The sequence below is a fragment of the Nerophis lumbriciformis genome, linkage group LG37 (assembly GCF_033978685.3).
Source record: "Nerophis lumbriciformis linkage group LG37, RoL_Nlum_v2.1, whole genome shotgun sequence".
In the NCBI taxonomy this organism is placed as follows: Eukaryota; Metazoa; Chordata; class Actinopteri; order Syngnathiformes; family Syngnathidae; genus Nerophis; species Nerophis lumbriciformis.
Window position 1 is genome coordinate 19,870,578 of NC_084584.2, and position 18,462 is coordinate 19,889,039.

An 18,462-nucleotide genomic window follows, 5' to 3' on the forward strand; every position below is an offset into this window, starting at 1 on the left:
ACAGCCCAATGTACCGTTCACCTACTCAAAGTTCATACAGCACATATATTTCCCCAAAGTTACGTACGTGACATGCACATAGCAGCACGCACGTACGGGCAAGCGATCAAATGTTTGGAAGTCGCAGCTGCATGCGTACTCACAGTACCGCGTCTGCATATCCAACTCAAAGTCCTCCTGGTAAGAGTCTCGGTTGTCCACAGGCCAATGGTAAAGCTTGACTGTCATCTTCCGGGAATGTAAACAATGAAACACCGGCTGTGTTTGTCTTGTTGCTGCAGTCGGCCGCAATACACCGCTTCCCACTTACAGCTTTCTTCTTTGCTGTCTCCATTGTTCATTGAACAAATTGCAAAAGATTCACCAACACAGATGTCCAGAATACTGTGGAATTTTGCGATGAAAACAAGACGACTTAATAGCTGGCCACCATGCTGTCCCAAAACGTCCTCCACAATCCGTGACGTCACACGCTGACGTCATCATACCGAGACGTTTTCAGCAGGATATTTTGCGCGAAATTTAAAATTGCACTTTAGTAAGCTAACCCCGCCGTACTGGCATGTGTTGCAATGTTAAGATTTCATCATTGATATATAAACTATCAGACTGCGTGGTCGGTAGTAGTGGGTTTCAGTAGGCCTTTAACTTGTTAAGAATGTCCAAAAAACAATACCAAAAAAATTAACTCATATTTACAAAAGACGCCAAAATTGAATATATGGTTCAATACAATTTTATTAATATTTTCATATCACACAAGGTAAGGAAACAAAAAAGATGCACGTTCTTTCTTTTTAAATATTGTGTGACTGAAACAAGCATGAGGTTCAAGTAGTGATGAAGCAGAGGACGATGAAACAGCCTTTTAAACGCTCGCCTGCTGCTGCTGCTTGAATTCAGTAATTCGGTTTTCCATTACGGGCCTGAAGTGCCTGATCAATCCCTGAGAGAAGAGAAACAAATCACATAGGAGCGTTTCAATCTGTCAAAAGGGCACACTGCAAAGTGTAAATTGGCCAAGGAGGCACCTGCTTTGAGACTGAAAGTAAACATGCAATGGAAACCTGTATTATTGGTGGAGAAAAGCTTGTCAACAATCAAAGGTCACTTGGTTGCATTAGAAGAGGTCAGTTCCCAGACGCAGTGATGCTCAATGTTTTTGTTTACCTGCACAGGCCATGCAGCGCCGTCTCCCAGGGCGCAGATCGTGTGTCCTTCGATCTGCTTACTGATCTCCCAGATCATGTCGATCTCCGCTGCACGTGCATCACCGCGCACAAAACGCCACATCATATTGTTCATCCAGTCCACCCCTTCACACAACAACAAATAGGGGTAAAGATGATTGCATTACAGTACGTGCAGTAATGTACAAATCAAATCAAAAGCACCAACCTTCTCTGCAGGGCGTGCACTGGCCACAACTCTCATGCTTGTAGAACTCAATCAGACGTGCGATGGCTCTGATGATGTCAGTCTGCAAAACACGCCCACCCGAGGGGGAAAAGTTTGAATGGGATGTCACTTTAAGAATGAGTGTGAATGTAAACATACGGATTTGTCCATGACGATCAGCGCTGCCGTGCCCAGGCCAGTCTGAGCCTGGACGAGGCCATCAAAGTCCATCAGCACCTCTTCGCACACCTTCTTGGGAATGAGGGGTGTCGAGGAACCGCCAGGGATGACGGCGAGGAGGTTGTCCCAACCGCCGCGGACGCCACCTGTCAAAATACATGTTAGTTTGCATTCAGTTAGTGTGCATGCTCAATTCAACCATTTGTTTTGAGTGGTAGCTCAACTTAAGAGTGTTTTGAGAGAAGAGCAGGTTCTCAGATGATTGAGCATCCCCGCAATTAGTTAATGCAGAAAATGCCAGAGTGAACCCCATAAAGGAGCTACTGTAGAAGTCCACTCTCCAAAGTAAATGCTGTACATTATTATTACATTAATTCATAAAACTATATTTTCTTGTATTGTTTTTTACACAATATGTATTATCTAAAAGTTAGTTTTTATTTTTAAAATACATATTACATGTTAAAATGATGCTGTTTTGGGGGGCCAAGCACCAATTTTATTGATTTCAATTCATTTCAATGGGAAACGATGGTTTGAGATACAAATGTTCTGAGTTAAGACCTCCGTCACAGAATCAGTTAGGCAGTAAAGCTTCCTGGTACAACTCACCATCAAACATAAAACAAAACATTCCCATAATAAAACAGTAAAATAATTCGATTCTCTCAGACCTCCTCACAGAGCTCTACACACACAACCACCTCCATCATTCAGGACTTCACACTCCCACTGCACTCATCATTCCAGCTGCTACCATCAGGCTACCAATTTAAAGTCCACTTGCTCGGAAAAAAATATGTAAAAAAAAAACATTCATTCCCACTGCCATCATCACTTTAAAAAAAGAAAATAAATGAACACTGCTGCATAATCTCTTATATCCTGTACGTTTTGTGTCTTATGATTTCTTACATTTTTATGTTTCCTCTCATTGTTCTGCCCTGTATATTCTCTTAAAGCCTGTCGAATGTCTGTGTTGTAACAAACAATAAAGGTTATCCATCTCATATTTGAAGTACTACTATATGCATATTTGTTCTGACACAGAAGTTAAGTTAAGGGATTCTTAACCTTTTTGACCTCTGGGTCCTCCTTTTTAGAAAAAGAGAATAGAAAAAGAGCTATCAATCTGTCAATCCCACTCAAATATTAACACTGGATTCGTAATCTTACTCTTGATTTTAATTGTAATCAATTATATTTAGCCTACTTAAAGTTTAACAGAATAAACCATGTCAAATTATATGAAACCATGAGCTAATCACAAAGATTTTCAACAAGGCTAAATAATTAAAAAAATACTCATTAAATATACTGCAAAAGAAGAGACTCATTAAAACTGATGACAAATACATTTACATACAATTACACAGTGTTAAATAAATACATTATAACAAAATCAATAATAAATAATGATAATAATATATATGTTTCTTAAATAAACTGTCAATAGAATTTAACTGCAAATGAAAATACAGCTTCACCACTTTTGACTTTCGCTCCAGACTTCTTCTGTTTGTCTGATATTGTCATTACTGCTACAAGTGGTGGAAAAGTGTATAACAACTGAGAACTGCTGCGGCCCATACGGACCACAGCTGAGAAACAGCTGTTGTTTGGCGACCCTCTAGAACGCGCTCACGGCCCAACAATGGCAGAGTTGTGTATAAAGAGAGTATGGCTAACTTGGTTATAAACAGATCCCCTCAATGATTGGTCAACAGGCACTCACATGACTACAGGCTGCCATGACTGCTACTAACTTTGAGCTGATGCTATGTGTTTGCAGTGCTTCTTTGTTAGTTTTTTGACGCGTAAGAATGCCCTGTTGTGCAGCATGGGGCTGCTCCACCTGCGAGAATTGTGGAAAGCTTTTACATCGCTTTCCCCACAACCTGGAAAGAAAGATAAATATGGGAAGTGAAGGTCCGCCATAAACACCGGAGAGCCACGGACTACAGCAGTGGTCACCAACCTTTTCGAGCCCAAGATCCCTGGTCTCAGCCAAAAACTAAAGCAAGATCTATCCCTGCGTCAACTGTTTGTATAGATATATATACAGATATACAGTATATTTGCATGTTCTCCCCGTGACTGCATGGGTTCCCTTCTGGGTACTCCAGTCTCCTCCCACCTCCAAAGACCTGCACCAGTGGATAGGTTGATTGGCAACACAAAATTGGCCCTAGAGTGTGAATGTTGTCTGTCTGTCTGTGTATCTGTGTTGGCCCTGTGATGAGGTGGAAACTTGTCCAGGGTGTACACCATCTTCTGCCCGAATGCAGTTGGGATATGCTCCGGCACCCCCGTGACCCCGAAAGGGACAAGCGGTAGAAAATGAATGGATGGAAGGATATATAAGGTTTAAATTCTTATTTATTTTTTCTTTGTTTTTTAAACAAAAAGATTTGTGTTGTTGATATTGGCTGGTGTCAACATTTTGGCTTTTTCCTCATTGTGTTTATTGCTGTTTTCCCAATTGTGCTGTTGTTGTGTTTTGTAATGTGCCTATAGGGCCAATGACAATCGAGTCACGGGCCACAGACGGCCCCTGTGCCGCAGTTTGGGCACCCGTGCTGTAGAAGCTACCTGTTTACGGCCACTATAGTCTTAGTACCGTAGTATATTTGTTCTGGTCAAATATGGGACACAAGTCACATGGTTTTTACATCAGCACCGAAATTAGTCAAATCAGCTTTTTACCCGGCGGGTTTTTCCTGTGTGATAAAAGAGGGGACTAACGGGGAAAGTCCTTCTTTAGCTGTCGCCTTGTTTTATCATATATTACCGCCTTTGCACATGTCAATGTTTAGTTTTGTATTCACAATAAATCAACACAAAATTCGTACTTTGGTGCAATGTTCACAGAGTCTTGTATGCTTCCCGTCGCAGGTGAGTGATGATGGTCATGGACTTGTGGTTGAGGGAAGAGTTGTTTAATGTTAGATTGTCTGATTTGTTGCAACAGTCAGACGTTCAGTCATTGTGGCAGCGCGATGATTTATGAGCACGTCATGCAATGCATGTTTGCAAGACGAGCGGGTGTGGCCGCGGTGTCGAGAGCGTCTGGATCTAAGCCTGAAGAGAGAGAGGCAGAGGTTAAAAGGCCGGCCTGTTTGCAGGTATGTTGGTCATTCTCAGGGTGGGAGTGTCACTGATGTCTTATTAATACTTCGACCGGTAGGGTCCCAAAGATCGACGGGTTGGTGACCTGGACTACAGCGTATTGTGCGGGGTAAAAACACGACACAACAGCTGCGTTCTGTTCATAATAACAGAAGAATTGAACAAATTAAAGAGACGGTTTGAAAAAAAAAAAAGACTAGATCTTTGAATCTCAGTAATACTAAAATCATACATATTAGTAGAAGAGATATTCAAACACAAATACAAATAGACGGACATTGAAATAGTAAAATGAACCACATTTTGGGTGTACTACATTGGAGGCAGCCACCACAGTTGACATACTTCACACACAAGTCACAATTTCTCTGTGATTGATTGTTGGTCCAAAGCAAATGATTTTGGCAAAATGAGGGTAACGTATTTTTCGGATTATAAATCACAGTTTTTTTCATTGTTTGGCCGTGGGTGCGACATATACTTCGATACTTCGGAGCGACTTATGTGTGAAATTATTAACACATTACCGTAAAATATCAAATAATATTATTTATCTAATTCACGGAAGAGACGAAGCAAAATGTCAGCAATCGTCACACACACGTCAACAAATAAGAATTTGGCGGGGGAGGGTCATGGCAGAAGTGCATTGTGGGTCATGGGATGCTAACTGCTATATGCTACTGCCGTAGCTATTAAAATGGATCATTTCTACATTGGCGGTAACTTATAAAAACTGACAAGGGCTGAACAAAAATGGCACCGAAAAGGAAATCATATACTGCAGATTACAAGCTGGACGTAGTGAAATATGCAGCAGAAAACGGCGATCGAGCAGCAGAAAGAAAGGACGCTAGCGGCGCATACCAGGAGCGACAACGAGGAAGAAGATTTCATGGGATTTAGCGATCAGGAGTGACAGATTGTTTGGTAAACGTATAGCATGTTCTATATGTTATAGTTATTTGAATGACTCTTACCATAATATGTTATGTTAACATACCAGGCACGTTCTCAGTGGGTTATTTATGCGTCATATAACGTACACTTATTCAGCCTGTTGTTCACTATTCTTTATTTATTTTAAATTGCCTTTCAAATGTCTATTCTTGGTGTTGGATTTTATCAAATAAATTTCCCCCAAAAATGCGACTTATACTCGAGTGCGACGTGTATATGTTTTTTTCCTTCTTTATTATGCATTTTCGGCCGGTGCGACGTATACTCCGGAGCGACTTATAATCCGAAAAATACGGTAGTACCGGTAAGTTATTTTTTGGTTGTTCTGTGTATTTTTTTAAGTTTATTGCGCTGTCGGGTGCATGTTGGAATGCAGCAGCGGAGTGCGTCAAATACGGCTGCAAAATTATACCTTTACGAAATAAAAGCATGTTTTATTGTAAGTTTATGAGCTGTTAAGAACTTTATATAGACGTACTATTTTGGTTTATTTCATCAGAAAAACCAACGTCAAAACGACAGCAATTGGATGCATCCAGGCACAGCTACACACGTCCTCGGCGGCAGTCATGGCGCTTGTTGTTTAGTCGACCATACTCTCTTTATACACAACCCTGAACAATGGTCCCTAAGGTTAAGAAACGATGGTTTAGTTAGGCCTCAAAATGTGCGATAAAATGTGGTACTTTCTAAAATAGTGACTTCTGCTCTGAAAACAACATAAATAATAGTTTATCTAATTAGTCGCCACAAGTCTGTTATTGTAATCATTCATTATCCATCCATCCATTTTCTACCGCTTATTCCCTTTGGGGTCGCGGGGGGCGCTGGAGCCTATCTCAGCTACAATCTGGCGGAAGGCGGGGTACACCCTGGACAAGTCGCCACCTCATCGCAGGGCCAACACAGATAGACAGACAACATTCACACTCACATCCACACACTAGGGCCAATTTAGTGTTGCCAATCAACTTATCCCCAGGTGCATGTTTTTGGAGGTGGGAGGAAGCCGGAGTACCCGGAGGGAACCCACGCAGTCACGGGGAGAACATGTAAACTCCACACAGAAAGATCCCGAGCCTGGGATTGAACCCAAGACTACTCAGGACCTTCGTATTGTGAGGCAGATGCACTAACCCCTCTGCCACCGTGAAGCCCCGTAATCATTCATTACTTGAATATTATTTCAAAATAAAAAAATTACAAAAATACAATACACATCTTAATATTATTGGGTGCCAGCGACTTTCTCAGTTGAGTAAATACATGCGGCTGGCCACTATATTCTATAGAAACAAATGTGTAATTTTGACCAAGGATAAATGTCCACTGCAGAGGACACTAAATCTCAGGAAGGAATGAATACTACATAATGGGATGTTTATAATTATATAATTTTCCAGATTTTTCATGGCAGTGCGTGGCCACCTAGCACTGTGCAGTCTGACGTACCTGCGTGCCGCTCGATAAGATCTTTCAGGGGGATGGACATCTCTTCTTCCACGGTGCAGGGGTGGTTGACATGGCCAGAGATGTTAAAAAGTTTGGTGCCAGAGTTTCTTTCTCGTCCGAAACCGAGAAACCACGAGCCTCCACGGCGGCAGATGGTGGGCGCCACGGCCACGGTCTCCACGTTGGCCACAGTTGTTGGACAACCGAAGACACCTTAGCGACGACAGGCGGAAGGAAAGTGTTCATTGAGTGCAGCGTTCCAAATCAATACCTGGTATTCTAATGACTCACCAACATCTGCAGGGAATGGGGGCTTAAGGCGGGGCTTTCCCTGCTTGCCCTCCAGCGACTCGATGAGAGCGGTCTCCTCGCCGCAGATGTAGGCTCCGGCGCCGCGCATCACAAAGACATCGAAGTCGTAGCCCGAACCACAGGCGTTCTTACCAATGAGCCCCGCGGCGTAGGCCTCATTGATGGCCACCTTCATGGGGTCAATTGAGTGTACATTAAAAAATCTGACCTTGTGTCATTAGGTCCAGGAAGCTAAAATAAATATTTGACATTACTAAAATACATACTGTAGTTAAAGGAGAACTGCACTTTTTTTGGACTTTTGCCCATCTTTTCTGTGCGTTCTAAATAGTGAAAAACTGCTAACAAGTAACAGGGTAAAAGACAACCAAAAACTTTCAGAAACATTTTATACATGAATATATGAAATGTAAGTATTTATGTAATGTAGTAACAAACACATTCCTGATAACATGTAAGATTTACATTTATTTTAAATAGGAGTGTCTTGATACAACTTTTTTATCTAGCTTTTAGGATTAACCAAATCTCTGCCCCATCTTACTAAAGCAGTAAAAATCCTAATTTTTACTGGTTTAGTAAGATGGGGTAAAACCTCAACAGAAAGGAAAGACATTAGGCAGGAAGTCTTTATATTTTTTTAATCTTGTCGTCAAAAGATGTCAAGACACCTTCTCACACATATCACATTTCCAGCTTCACAATATAAGCGCTACGAGTCACAGCTGCTACAAAAAATTATTTAATTACGATCATGCTTTGAATGTCAAATATGTTTTAATGTAATATGTGCTATTTCTACTACATAATTGTTAGTACATCGGTTGAGTAGTATACTGTAGAAGCCGGTGACATTTTGTGGCAGATTGAAATAAAGTGTAATATATATTATTTTACAACATGCTCTGATTAATAGTCCTCAATTACAGAATGTTTATCAAGCTGAATATCACACTATATTGATAAAGAGAGAAGGTTAAAACATTGTCATGCAGCAAAACAAATATGATTAACTTGTACAACATGAAATTTACAGAATATCAGAAGCATTTATTCATAGAACTATCACATTTTACATTACCAGACATCTTTGACAATCAAACCATAATGGTAACGATCCACATTTAATGTTTTTAATGCATGAAACCGGTATCTAAACATGGGGTAACTCCCCCTCTGAATGCAAGTGTTTCTAAAGAAGGAATACAAATTCTATATTTTTATGGAATACACAATCTGCAGGACACCAACACATTGCAGGTATTTTTTCTAAAATGTCATTAAAAGCATGTTTATGTCTATTTTGTGTTAAGCTGTTTAAAAAAAAGCATATTGTTTAAAACAACATTTCATTAGGAGTAAACTAATTGTCCAATCTTGGTAATAAAAACTTGAAAATCTCTGTCTAGGTTGCACTTATTAATGATGAAAAATTATGTTTACCTGCGATTAATCCCGGTTAATTTTAAGTTAACTATGAACAAACTGCAAGAGTGACACTTCTTTTCAGCTATTCACAATCTTTGTCTCGGCGGGGACTAGAGCGGGGTGCCGCCGCCAACACTCAAAGTACAGAGAGCCTTGCGACTCACCAGTGAGAAGTGCCACAAAGCAATACAAATTATGAAGAAAAAAATAAGATTACAAAGCCAAATGTCTCATTGTGGGAATATTTCAGCTGCAAATCAGATGGACGATATGAGCCCATCAACTCCAACAAACAAATGAAAATGCCGTTGTGTTCCCGTGATGGAAAAAAAAAGACAACGTGCGACTTCATTTTTCCAACTCAGAAAAAAATGCACTTTAAGATGTTCAATATCTATTTAAGTTACATTTTTTATTACAGAAATGAGTCCATTTAAAAAAAAATTTTTTTTAATTGATTTATTTATTTACTTTCTAATTACACAATAGTAAACAATACGACAGTAATAAACAATAAAAGTGCATTATTATTATCATTATATATTATGATTACATTACATTATAAACACTGTAAAGTTTTTATCTATTATTTCTTCAGTTTAAGGGCAAGATGTAGACAAAAGCTCTGAGTTTGTCAGCATAAAACCAAATATTTCTTAATGTAAATTATTCCATATTGTTCTAATGTGTGGCACCTTGAAACAAGAATATATTGACAGTCTAAAAGTAACATGTCTTTCTTCACTTGTTATTTTTGCAATGTGCCGTGTTTTTCGGAGTATACGTCGCACCGGCCGAAAATGCATAATAAAGAAGGAAAAAAACATATATAAGTCGCACTGGAGTATAAGTCGCATTTTTGGGGGAAATTTATTTGATAAAACCCAACACCAAGAATAGACATTGAAAGGCCATTTAAAATAAATAAAGAATAGTGAACAAAAGGCTGAATAAGTGACGTTATATGACGCATTAATAACCAACTGAGAACGTGCCTGGTATGTTAACGTCACATATTATGGTAAGAGTCATTCAAATAACTATAACATATAGAACATGCTATACGTTTACCAAACAATCTGTCACTCCTAATCGCTAAATCCGATGAAATCTTATACGTCTAGTCTCTTACGTGAATGAGCTAAATAATATTATTTGATATTTTTATTTTAATTATGTGTTAATAATTTTACACATAAGTCGCTTCTGAGTATAAGTCGCACCCCCGGCCAAACTATGAAAAAAATTGCGACTTATAGTCCGAAAAATACGGTAATGCATTTTTTTATGTGTAACATAAAAATGGCAAATCTAATCGTAATCGCAATTTTGTAGAAAAAAAAACCAATTAGGTTTTTTCTCAAAATTGTGCAGCCCTATTAGGCACACCCAAGAATCAATGCTGTTCAGTGGGAGATATTAACAAACATGCTTATTACTGTAGTGTGCGTCATACCTGCAAGTTGGACGACTCGTTGTAAAACTCCCCACGGATGTAGATGTAGGCGGCGCGAGCCCCCATGGCGCTCCCGGCGACCAGACAGCCCTCCACCAGCTTGTGGGGGTCATTCCTCATGATCTCCCTGTCCTTGCACGTGCCGGGCTCGCCCTCGTCTGCGTTCACCACCAGATACTTTGGCCTGATTTGGTGCAGGAAGCAATTGACCAACTGCAAAGTTTGGCGTCACGACTCCCTGGGTGTGTTCTAACCTGCCGTCGCTGGGCTTGTTCATGAAGCTCCACTTCATGCCAGTGGGGAAACCGGCTCCACCTCTCCCACGCAGGCCCGACACTTTGATCTCATTGAGGATCCAGTCCACTCCCTTCAGGAGGATCTCTTTAGTCTTGTACCAGTCACCACGCTTCAGGGCACCATTTAACCTGTTGTTCATCATCAAATCAAATCAAACGTTGTTTATATAGCACTTTTCATGCACAGGCAAGTGGCAAGTACAAAATGCTGCACAAAACAAAACAAACAAAAAAATAACAATAAAAGAAGAAGAGAAGAAAACACACACATACAAACACACTCATAAAGCACTATTGACAATAACAAGGCAAAAGCTGGCAGAGCTGGCGACGTCTGTCAGGACGTGGACTATGGTGTGTTTGTTTTCCCGAGATTCAAGTAAAGCTGGACTGGACATGGCGTGAAGGTAAATACATATTTATTGTTAACACTCAAAAAAGGAATCAAACAAAAGGCGCGCGCACAAGGGCGGAAGTACAAAACTTGGCTATAAAAACAAAAGACTAGCACAAAGGCAATTAACTAAGAACACGAAACAAAAACACTTACTGTGGCATGGCATGAAGCATGAACTATAGTAGACATGAATATCATGGGTAGCAGTAGCATGGATGGATAGATAGGATATGTAGAGAGTGATGTCGCCAGGAAGACAGCCTGGCAACTGGGAGCTTAAATAATAGTGACATGATTAGTGACAGCAGGTGCGTGACGCAAAATGTGAAAACGTGAGACAGGTTCGTGACATGAGGATGTGAACCAGGTGAAACTAATGGTTGCTATGGTGACAAAACAAACAAAAGTGCACAAGAAGTCCAAAAACAAAACCGAACATGACTAAAACAAAACATGATCACACAGACATTACACATACATATATCCATCCATACATTTTCTACCGCTTATCCCTTTCTAGGTCGCGGGGGGTGCTGGAGCCTATCTCAGCTACAATCAGGCGGAAGGCGGCGCACACTCTGGACAAGTCGCCACCTCATCGCAGGGCCAACACAGATAGACAGACGACATTCACACTCACACACTAGGGCCAATTTAGTGTTGCCAATCAACCTATCCCCAGGTGCATGTCTTTGGAAGTGGGAGGAAGCCGGAGTACCCGGAGGGAACCCACGCAGTCACGGGGAGAACATGCAAACTCCACACAGAAAGATCCCGAGCGCAGGATCGAACCCAGGACCTTCGTATTGTGAGGCAGACGCACTAACCCCTCCTCCACCGTGCTGCCCTATATATATATATATATATATATATATATATATATATATATATATATATATATATATATATATATATATATATATATATATATATATATCCATCCATCCATCCATCCATCTTCTTCCGCTTATCCGAGGTCGGGTCGCGGGGGCAGCAGCCTAAGCAGGGAAGCCCAGACTTCCCTCTCCCCAGCCACTTCGTCCAGCTCCTCCCGGGGGATCCCGAGGTGTTCCCAGGCCAGCCGGGAGACATAGTCTTCCCAACGTGTCCTGAGTCTTCCTCGTGGCCTCCTACCGGTCGGACGTGCCCTAAACAACTCCCTAGGGAGGCGCTCGGGTGGCATCCTGACTAGATGCCCGAACCACCTCATCTGGCTCCTCTCGATGTGGAAGAGCAGCGGCTTTACTTTGAGCTCCCCCCGGATGACAGAGCTTCTCACCCTATCTCTAAGGGAGAGCCCCGCCACCCGGCGGAGGAAACTCATTTCGGCCGCTTGTACCCGTGATCTTGTCCTTTCGGTCATAACCCAAAGCTCATGACCATAGGATAGGATGGGAACGTAGATCGACCGGTAAATTGAGAGCTTTGCTTTCCGGCTCAGCTCCTTCTTCACCACAACGGATCGATACAGCGTCCGCATTACTGAAGACGCCGCACCGATCCGCCTGTCGATCTCACGATCCACTCTTCCCTCACTCGTGAACAAGACTCCGAGGTACTTGAACTCCTCCACTTGGGGCAAGATCTCCTCCCCAACCCGGAGATGGCACTCCACCCTTTTCCGGGCGAGAACCATGGACTCGGACTTGGAGGTGCTGATTCTCATCCCAGTCGCTTCACACTCAGCTGCGAACCGATCCAGTGAGAGCTGAATATCCTGGCTAGATGAAGCCATCAGGACCACATCATCTGCAAAAAGCAGAGACCTAATCCTGCAGCCACCAAACCGAATCCCCTCAACGCCTTGACTGCGCCTAGAAATTCTGTCCATAAAAGTTATGAACAGAATCAGTGACAAAGGGCAGCCTTGGCGGAGTCCAACCCTCACCGGAAACGTGTTCGACTTACTGCCGGCAATGCGAACCAAGCTCTGACACTGATCATACAGGGAGCGGACCGCCACAATCAGACAGTCCGAAACCCCATATTCTCTGAGCACTCCCCACAGGACTTCCCGAGGGACACGGTCGAATGCCTTCTCCAAGTCCACAAAGCACATGTAGACTGGTTGGGCAAACTCCCATGCACCCTCAAGGACCCTGCCGAGAGTATAGAGCTGGTCCACAGTTCCACGACCAGGACGAAAACCACACTGTTCCTCCTGAATCCGAGGTTCGACTATCCGGCGTAGCCTCCTCTCCAGTACACCTGAATAGACCTTACCGGGAAGGCTGAGGAGTGTGATCCCACGATAGTTAGAACACACCCTCCGGTTCCCCTTTTTAAAGAGAGGAACCACCACCCCGGTCTGCCAATCCAAAGGTACTGCCCCCGATGTCCACGCGATGCTGCAGAGTCTTGTCAACCAAGACAGCCCCACAGCATCCAGAGCCTTAAGGAACTCCGGGCGGATCTCATCCACCCCCGGGGCCTTGCCACCGAGGAGCTTTTTAACTACCTCAGCAACCTCAGCCCCAGAAATAGGAGAGCCCACCACAGATTCCCCAGGCACTGCTTCCTCATAGGAAGACGTGTTGGTGGGATTGAGGAGGTCTTCGAAGAATTCCCTCCACCGATCCACAACATCCGCAGTCGAGGTCAGCAGAACACTATCCGCACCATACACGGTGTTGGTAGTGCACTGCTTCCCCTTCCTGAGGCGGCGGATGGTGGTCCAGAATCGCTTCGAAGCCGTCCGGAAGTCGTTTTCCATGGCTTCCCCGAACTCCTCCCATGTCCGAGTTTTTGCCTCCGCGACCGCTGAAGCCGCACACCGCTTGGCCTGTCGGTACCTGTCCGCTGCCTCAGGAGTCCCATGAGCCAAAAGAACCCGATAGGACTCCTTCTTCAGCTTGACGGCATCCCTCACCGCCGGTGTCCACCAACGGGTTCTAGGATTACCGCCACGACAGGCACCAACTACCTTGCGGCCACAGCTCCAATCAGCCGCCTCGACAATAGAGGTGCGGAACATGGTCCACTCGGACTCAATGTCCAGCACCTCCCTCGTGACATGTTCAAAGTTCTTCCGGAGGTGGGAATTGAAACTCTCTCTGACAGGAGACTCTGCCAGACGTTCCCAGCAAACCCTCACAATGCGTTTGGGCCTGCCAGGTCTGTCCGGCATCCTCCCCCACCATCGCAGCCAACTCACCACCAAGTGGTGATCGGTAGAAAGCTACGCCCCTCTCTTCACCCGAGTGTCCAAAACATGAGGCCGCAAATCCGATGACACAACTACAAAGTCGATCATAGAACTGCGGCCTAGGGTGTCCTGGTGCCAAGTGCACATATGGACACCCTTATGCTTGAACATGGTGTTCGTTATGGACAATCCGTGACGGGCACAAAAGTCCAATAACAAAACACCACTCGGGTTCAGATCCGGGCGGCCATTCTTCCCAATCACGCCTCTCCAGGTTTCACTGTCGTTGCCAATATGAGCGTTGAAGTCCCCCAGTAGAACGAGGGAATCACCCGGGGGAGCACCCTCAAGTACTCCCTCCAGTGAATCCAAAAAGGGTGGGTACTCTGAGCTGCTGTTTGGCGCGTAAGCGCAAACAACAGTCAGGACCCGTCCCCCCACCCGAAGGCGGAGGGAAGCTACCCTCTCGTCCACCGGGTTGAACTCCAACGTGCAGGCTCTGAGCCGGGGGGAAACAAGAATTGCCACCCCAGCCCGTCGCCTCTCACTGCTGGCAACGCCAGAGTGGAAGAGAGTCCAGCCCCTCTCGAGAGAACTGGTTCCGGAGCCCTTGCTGTGCGTTGAGGTGAGTCCGACTATATCCAACCGGAACTTCTCTACCTCTCGCACTAGCTCAGGCTCCTTCCCCCCCAGCGAGGTGACGTTCCACGTCCCAAGAGCTAGCTTCTGTAGCCGAGGATCGGACCGCCAAGTGCCCTGCCTTCGGCTGCCGCCCAGCTCACATTGCACCCGACCTCTATGGCCCCTGCTATGGGTGGTGAGCCCATTGGAGGGGGGACCCACGTTGCCTCTTCGGGCTGTGCCCGGCCGGGCCCCATGGGGACAGGCCCGGCCACCAGGCGCTCGCCATCGTGCCCCAACTCCGGGCCTGGCTCCGGAGGGGGGCCCCGGTGACCCGCGTCCGGGCGAGGGAAATCTGAGTCTCGGTTCTTGCATTTCCATAGAAGTCTTCGAGCTGCTCTTTGTCCGATCCCTCACCTAGGACCTGTTTGTCTTGGGAGACCCTACCAGGGGGCATGGAAGCCCCCGGACAACATAGCTCCTAGGATCATTGGGACACGCAAACTCCTCTACCACGGTAAGGTGGCAGCTCAGAGATATATATATATATATATATATAATACAAAACATACGACATAACACATGCAAAAATAAAAATATAAATAACATAATAAAATTATAAAAAAACAGATGATTATTGAAAAGCCTGATTAAAAAGGTGTGCCTTTAGCCATTTCTTCAAAAAGTTCAACGCTCTCTGCAGTCCTGAGACTCCCTGGAAAACTGTTCCACAGGTGGGGGCCATAGTGGCTAAATACTGCCTCACGTGGGTCTTTGTTCTGGTATTCGGTGAAGCTAAAAGGCCAATGCCAGAGGACCTCAGGATCCACGAGGGTTGATACGGTAAAAGCAGGTCAGATAGATAAGAAGGCACAAGGCCATTAAGACATTTAAAGACTACCGTAATAATATAACTTTAAATTAAACTCTGAAGCGGATGGGGAGCCAAAGCAGCGACTCTAAAACTTGTGTAATGTGCTTCCACCCTATGGTCCTCGTCAGCACGTGTGCAGCTGAGTTTTGTAATAATTGTAGAATTCTGATATTCTTTTTGGGAAGGCCAGAGAGCAGGCCATTACAATAGTCTAAACGACAAGAAATAAAAGCATGCTTTAGCACCTCTGTGTTGGCCTGAGAGAGAAATATAAAATATAAATATAAAATGTTATCTATTTATCTATGTTCTTATGTGTTATTATGAATTTGCACTAAATTAGTTTTTGCATACAATTTCGCTGTACAATGTACAATGACAATAAAGATATATTCTATTCTATTCTAAATTGGCGTTCTCTGGCTATGTTCTTAAGATGATAAAAACCTGTTATGGCTCCAAATAGGCATACAGCGGCATTTATTAGTAAAGGATTATCTTACCCCCAGTCATGACGGCCGTACAGGTTGGTGAAAATTCTATCCTCATCCGCCAAGGGGCCATATGTTGTTTTCTTAGGAGGACTCTAGAAACATTAATGCACAACTGTAATGTCGCTTAACAACGTTATTTTAGTTTTATAGTAGTAGTAGTTACCTGTGCTGTGCTGTTGAATCGCACAATGCCCGTCACTACGCCTTGACTGAGAGCCGCCGGGGCGCGCGCCACCCCGCTCACGACAGCTCGAGACAGGGACAGCATCCTTGAAAAGACATTGCCTTAATACTTCCCTTTAGGTAGCTATATATTTTCGACACAATACAAAACAACACTAACACATCTTAATCTTAATTATTAAAGTGAATCTAGGTGGTTGGTTTTTTTGGGCATGTATTCCATACAGTTGTACTCAAAAATATACAAACCTCTGTTCAACCCTTGTGTAATGTTCATATTGTTGTTACTCAGCCAGCGTTTGTGGGTCTGAACAGATGTTTACCTTATCCCAATAAACATCTGTTCAGTATTTTAACATAAAAGTGTTTGATTGTGAGGCATTAAAAGCCACAAAATGCAACGGGTCCATCAGACCCACAAACGCTGGCTGAGTAACAACAATATGAACGTTGCACGGAAAATTTCTCTGCTAGTTTCTGCATCCCACGGGGATTCTTCTTTTGTGTTTCTGAACCTGCGGCTGCCACACAAGGTTGCAACATTGTTTGTCAACACTGTCTGCTCTCATTTTCTCGCACATTTGACCCTCTGATGTTCTGTGTACCTACACTCTGTCCTCCTCCTGTCTAGGCCTGCTGTGTGTGTGTGTGTGTGGTACACAGAACATCAATTTCCACACTTCTATTAGCCCCAGGTCCAGTGTACCCGGACATCTTATATGTAATAGAAATGTGTAGGGGGGGTTTATGGTGTGTGGTCATTAAATATGTATTCTGATATACGTTCTTCACAGAAAATGAGCCAAAGTCACTGAGTCTCAGTTTGAAAAATTAATTGTATCATTTTTCTTTTAATAAAAACTTAAAACGGGTCCCGCAGACCCGAACACACATATATTGTCAAAATGTATTGCACTCCATATATGAAAATGTTTTTCAAACACACTTTGATAAACAGTTTTTGTTATTTAATTTGTTTATTTGCATTGCCTAACTTTACTAGCTTGATAAAATGTAAAGGACTATGCGAAACATACAATAACGTGAGTCGCAGTCGCTACTGAATTACTATTTTTAGTTTCCAATCGGTTTATTACATTTCCATTAAATTGGAAAAACAATTTAAATGAACAATTGTTAAAGTTTTTGGAAATATTTACCATCTCTCTATATTGTGATCCGCATATAATGAATTTAGACGGTGTTTATAACGCAACAACATCATTCAACACATTCAAAACATCCCTTTTCCTACACTTTTCCTAAAACTGCTTGTAAAACTTGAACTTTGATTTAGTGTGGTATAACATGATGATATTATTATATTGGTGTGGCAAATATTGTTCCTAAATTGTGTTATGACCAATATTTGACAACTAACTTGTGTCGTGACGACACACGTAACAGGAGGAGAGCTCAAGGTGAGCGCACACAAATTTAAACTTATGCAAACGTCAAAAACATTTTTTAACTTCCCCCAAAACTATTCTTGCTTCATGATTGTATACTGACGAATACATGTTTACGTGGTGACCTCCACGTTACCTAATAAAGCTAAACGCTAGCTTTAGCTTGTGATGCTAGCTGGGCTAACTGTTCACCTTGTAACACCACACGAGTAAAGAAACGAGTTCATGATGCGACACGTGAATATTCACATCAATATGTTAATAATGTCCTGTAATATTTAAAGTACAACAAAAAATTAAAAATGTGTTTGGCTAGCAAACAAGCAAGAGATATACCTGCTGCTCGTCGTCCAAAGATTATGAGACACAAGTCGGAAGTGGTAGTTCATTAACCGGAAGTAGTCATTTGTGTCATTCTGTCGACTCGACAGAAGGGATTTTTTTTTAATTATTATTTTTTTAAATACCGTTTTTATAGAGACCTGACGTAATTTCCACTAAACACCAAGCTTCAATAATAAAGCAAGTCATTTTATACAGATGAGATTCAAAGCCTTATTTTGAGCCAGTCGCTGTATTACAACATCAATAATTGCCACCATTCATCTGATCAAGCTGTTTTTGTCAAATATAACAGATCATGTATTGTAGAGATTCTCAAACTGCGGTACATGCGCCACTATTAGTGGTACCAAAAAAAAAATCACTTGATTAAAGTACAGTGTTTT

The 18,462-nt window shown here is 43.0% G+C and overlaps 1 protein-coding gene across 1 annotated transcript; it reads right to left on the reverse strand.

Moving 5' to 3' along the window:
- Positions 1-720: 720 nt before the first annotated feature.
- ndufv1 (NADH:ubiquinone oxidoreductase core subunit V1) lies at positions 721-18,164 on the reverse strand. The gene is made up of 11 exons (XM_061931546.1): positions 18,071-18,164; positions 16,306-16,411; positions 16,152-16,234; positions 10,570-10,740; positions 10,316-10,499; positions 7,411-7,600; positions 7,120-7,332; positions 1,558-1,724; positions 1,399-1,480; positions 1,171-1,316; positions 721-946 (listed from the first exon to the last, which is right to left on the reverse strand). Exons 1-11 carry the CDS (start codon positions 18,121-18,123, stop codon positions 869-871), a joined length of 1,473 nt encoding a protein of 490 aa, XP_061787530.1. The 5' UTR covers positions 18,124-18,164; the 3' UTR covers positions 721-868.
- Between the last annotated feature and the right edge of the window lie 298 nt (positions 18,165-18,462).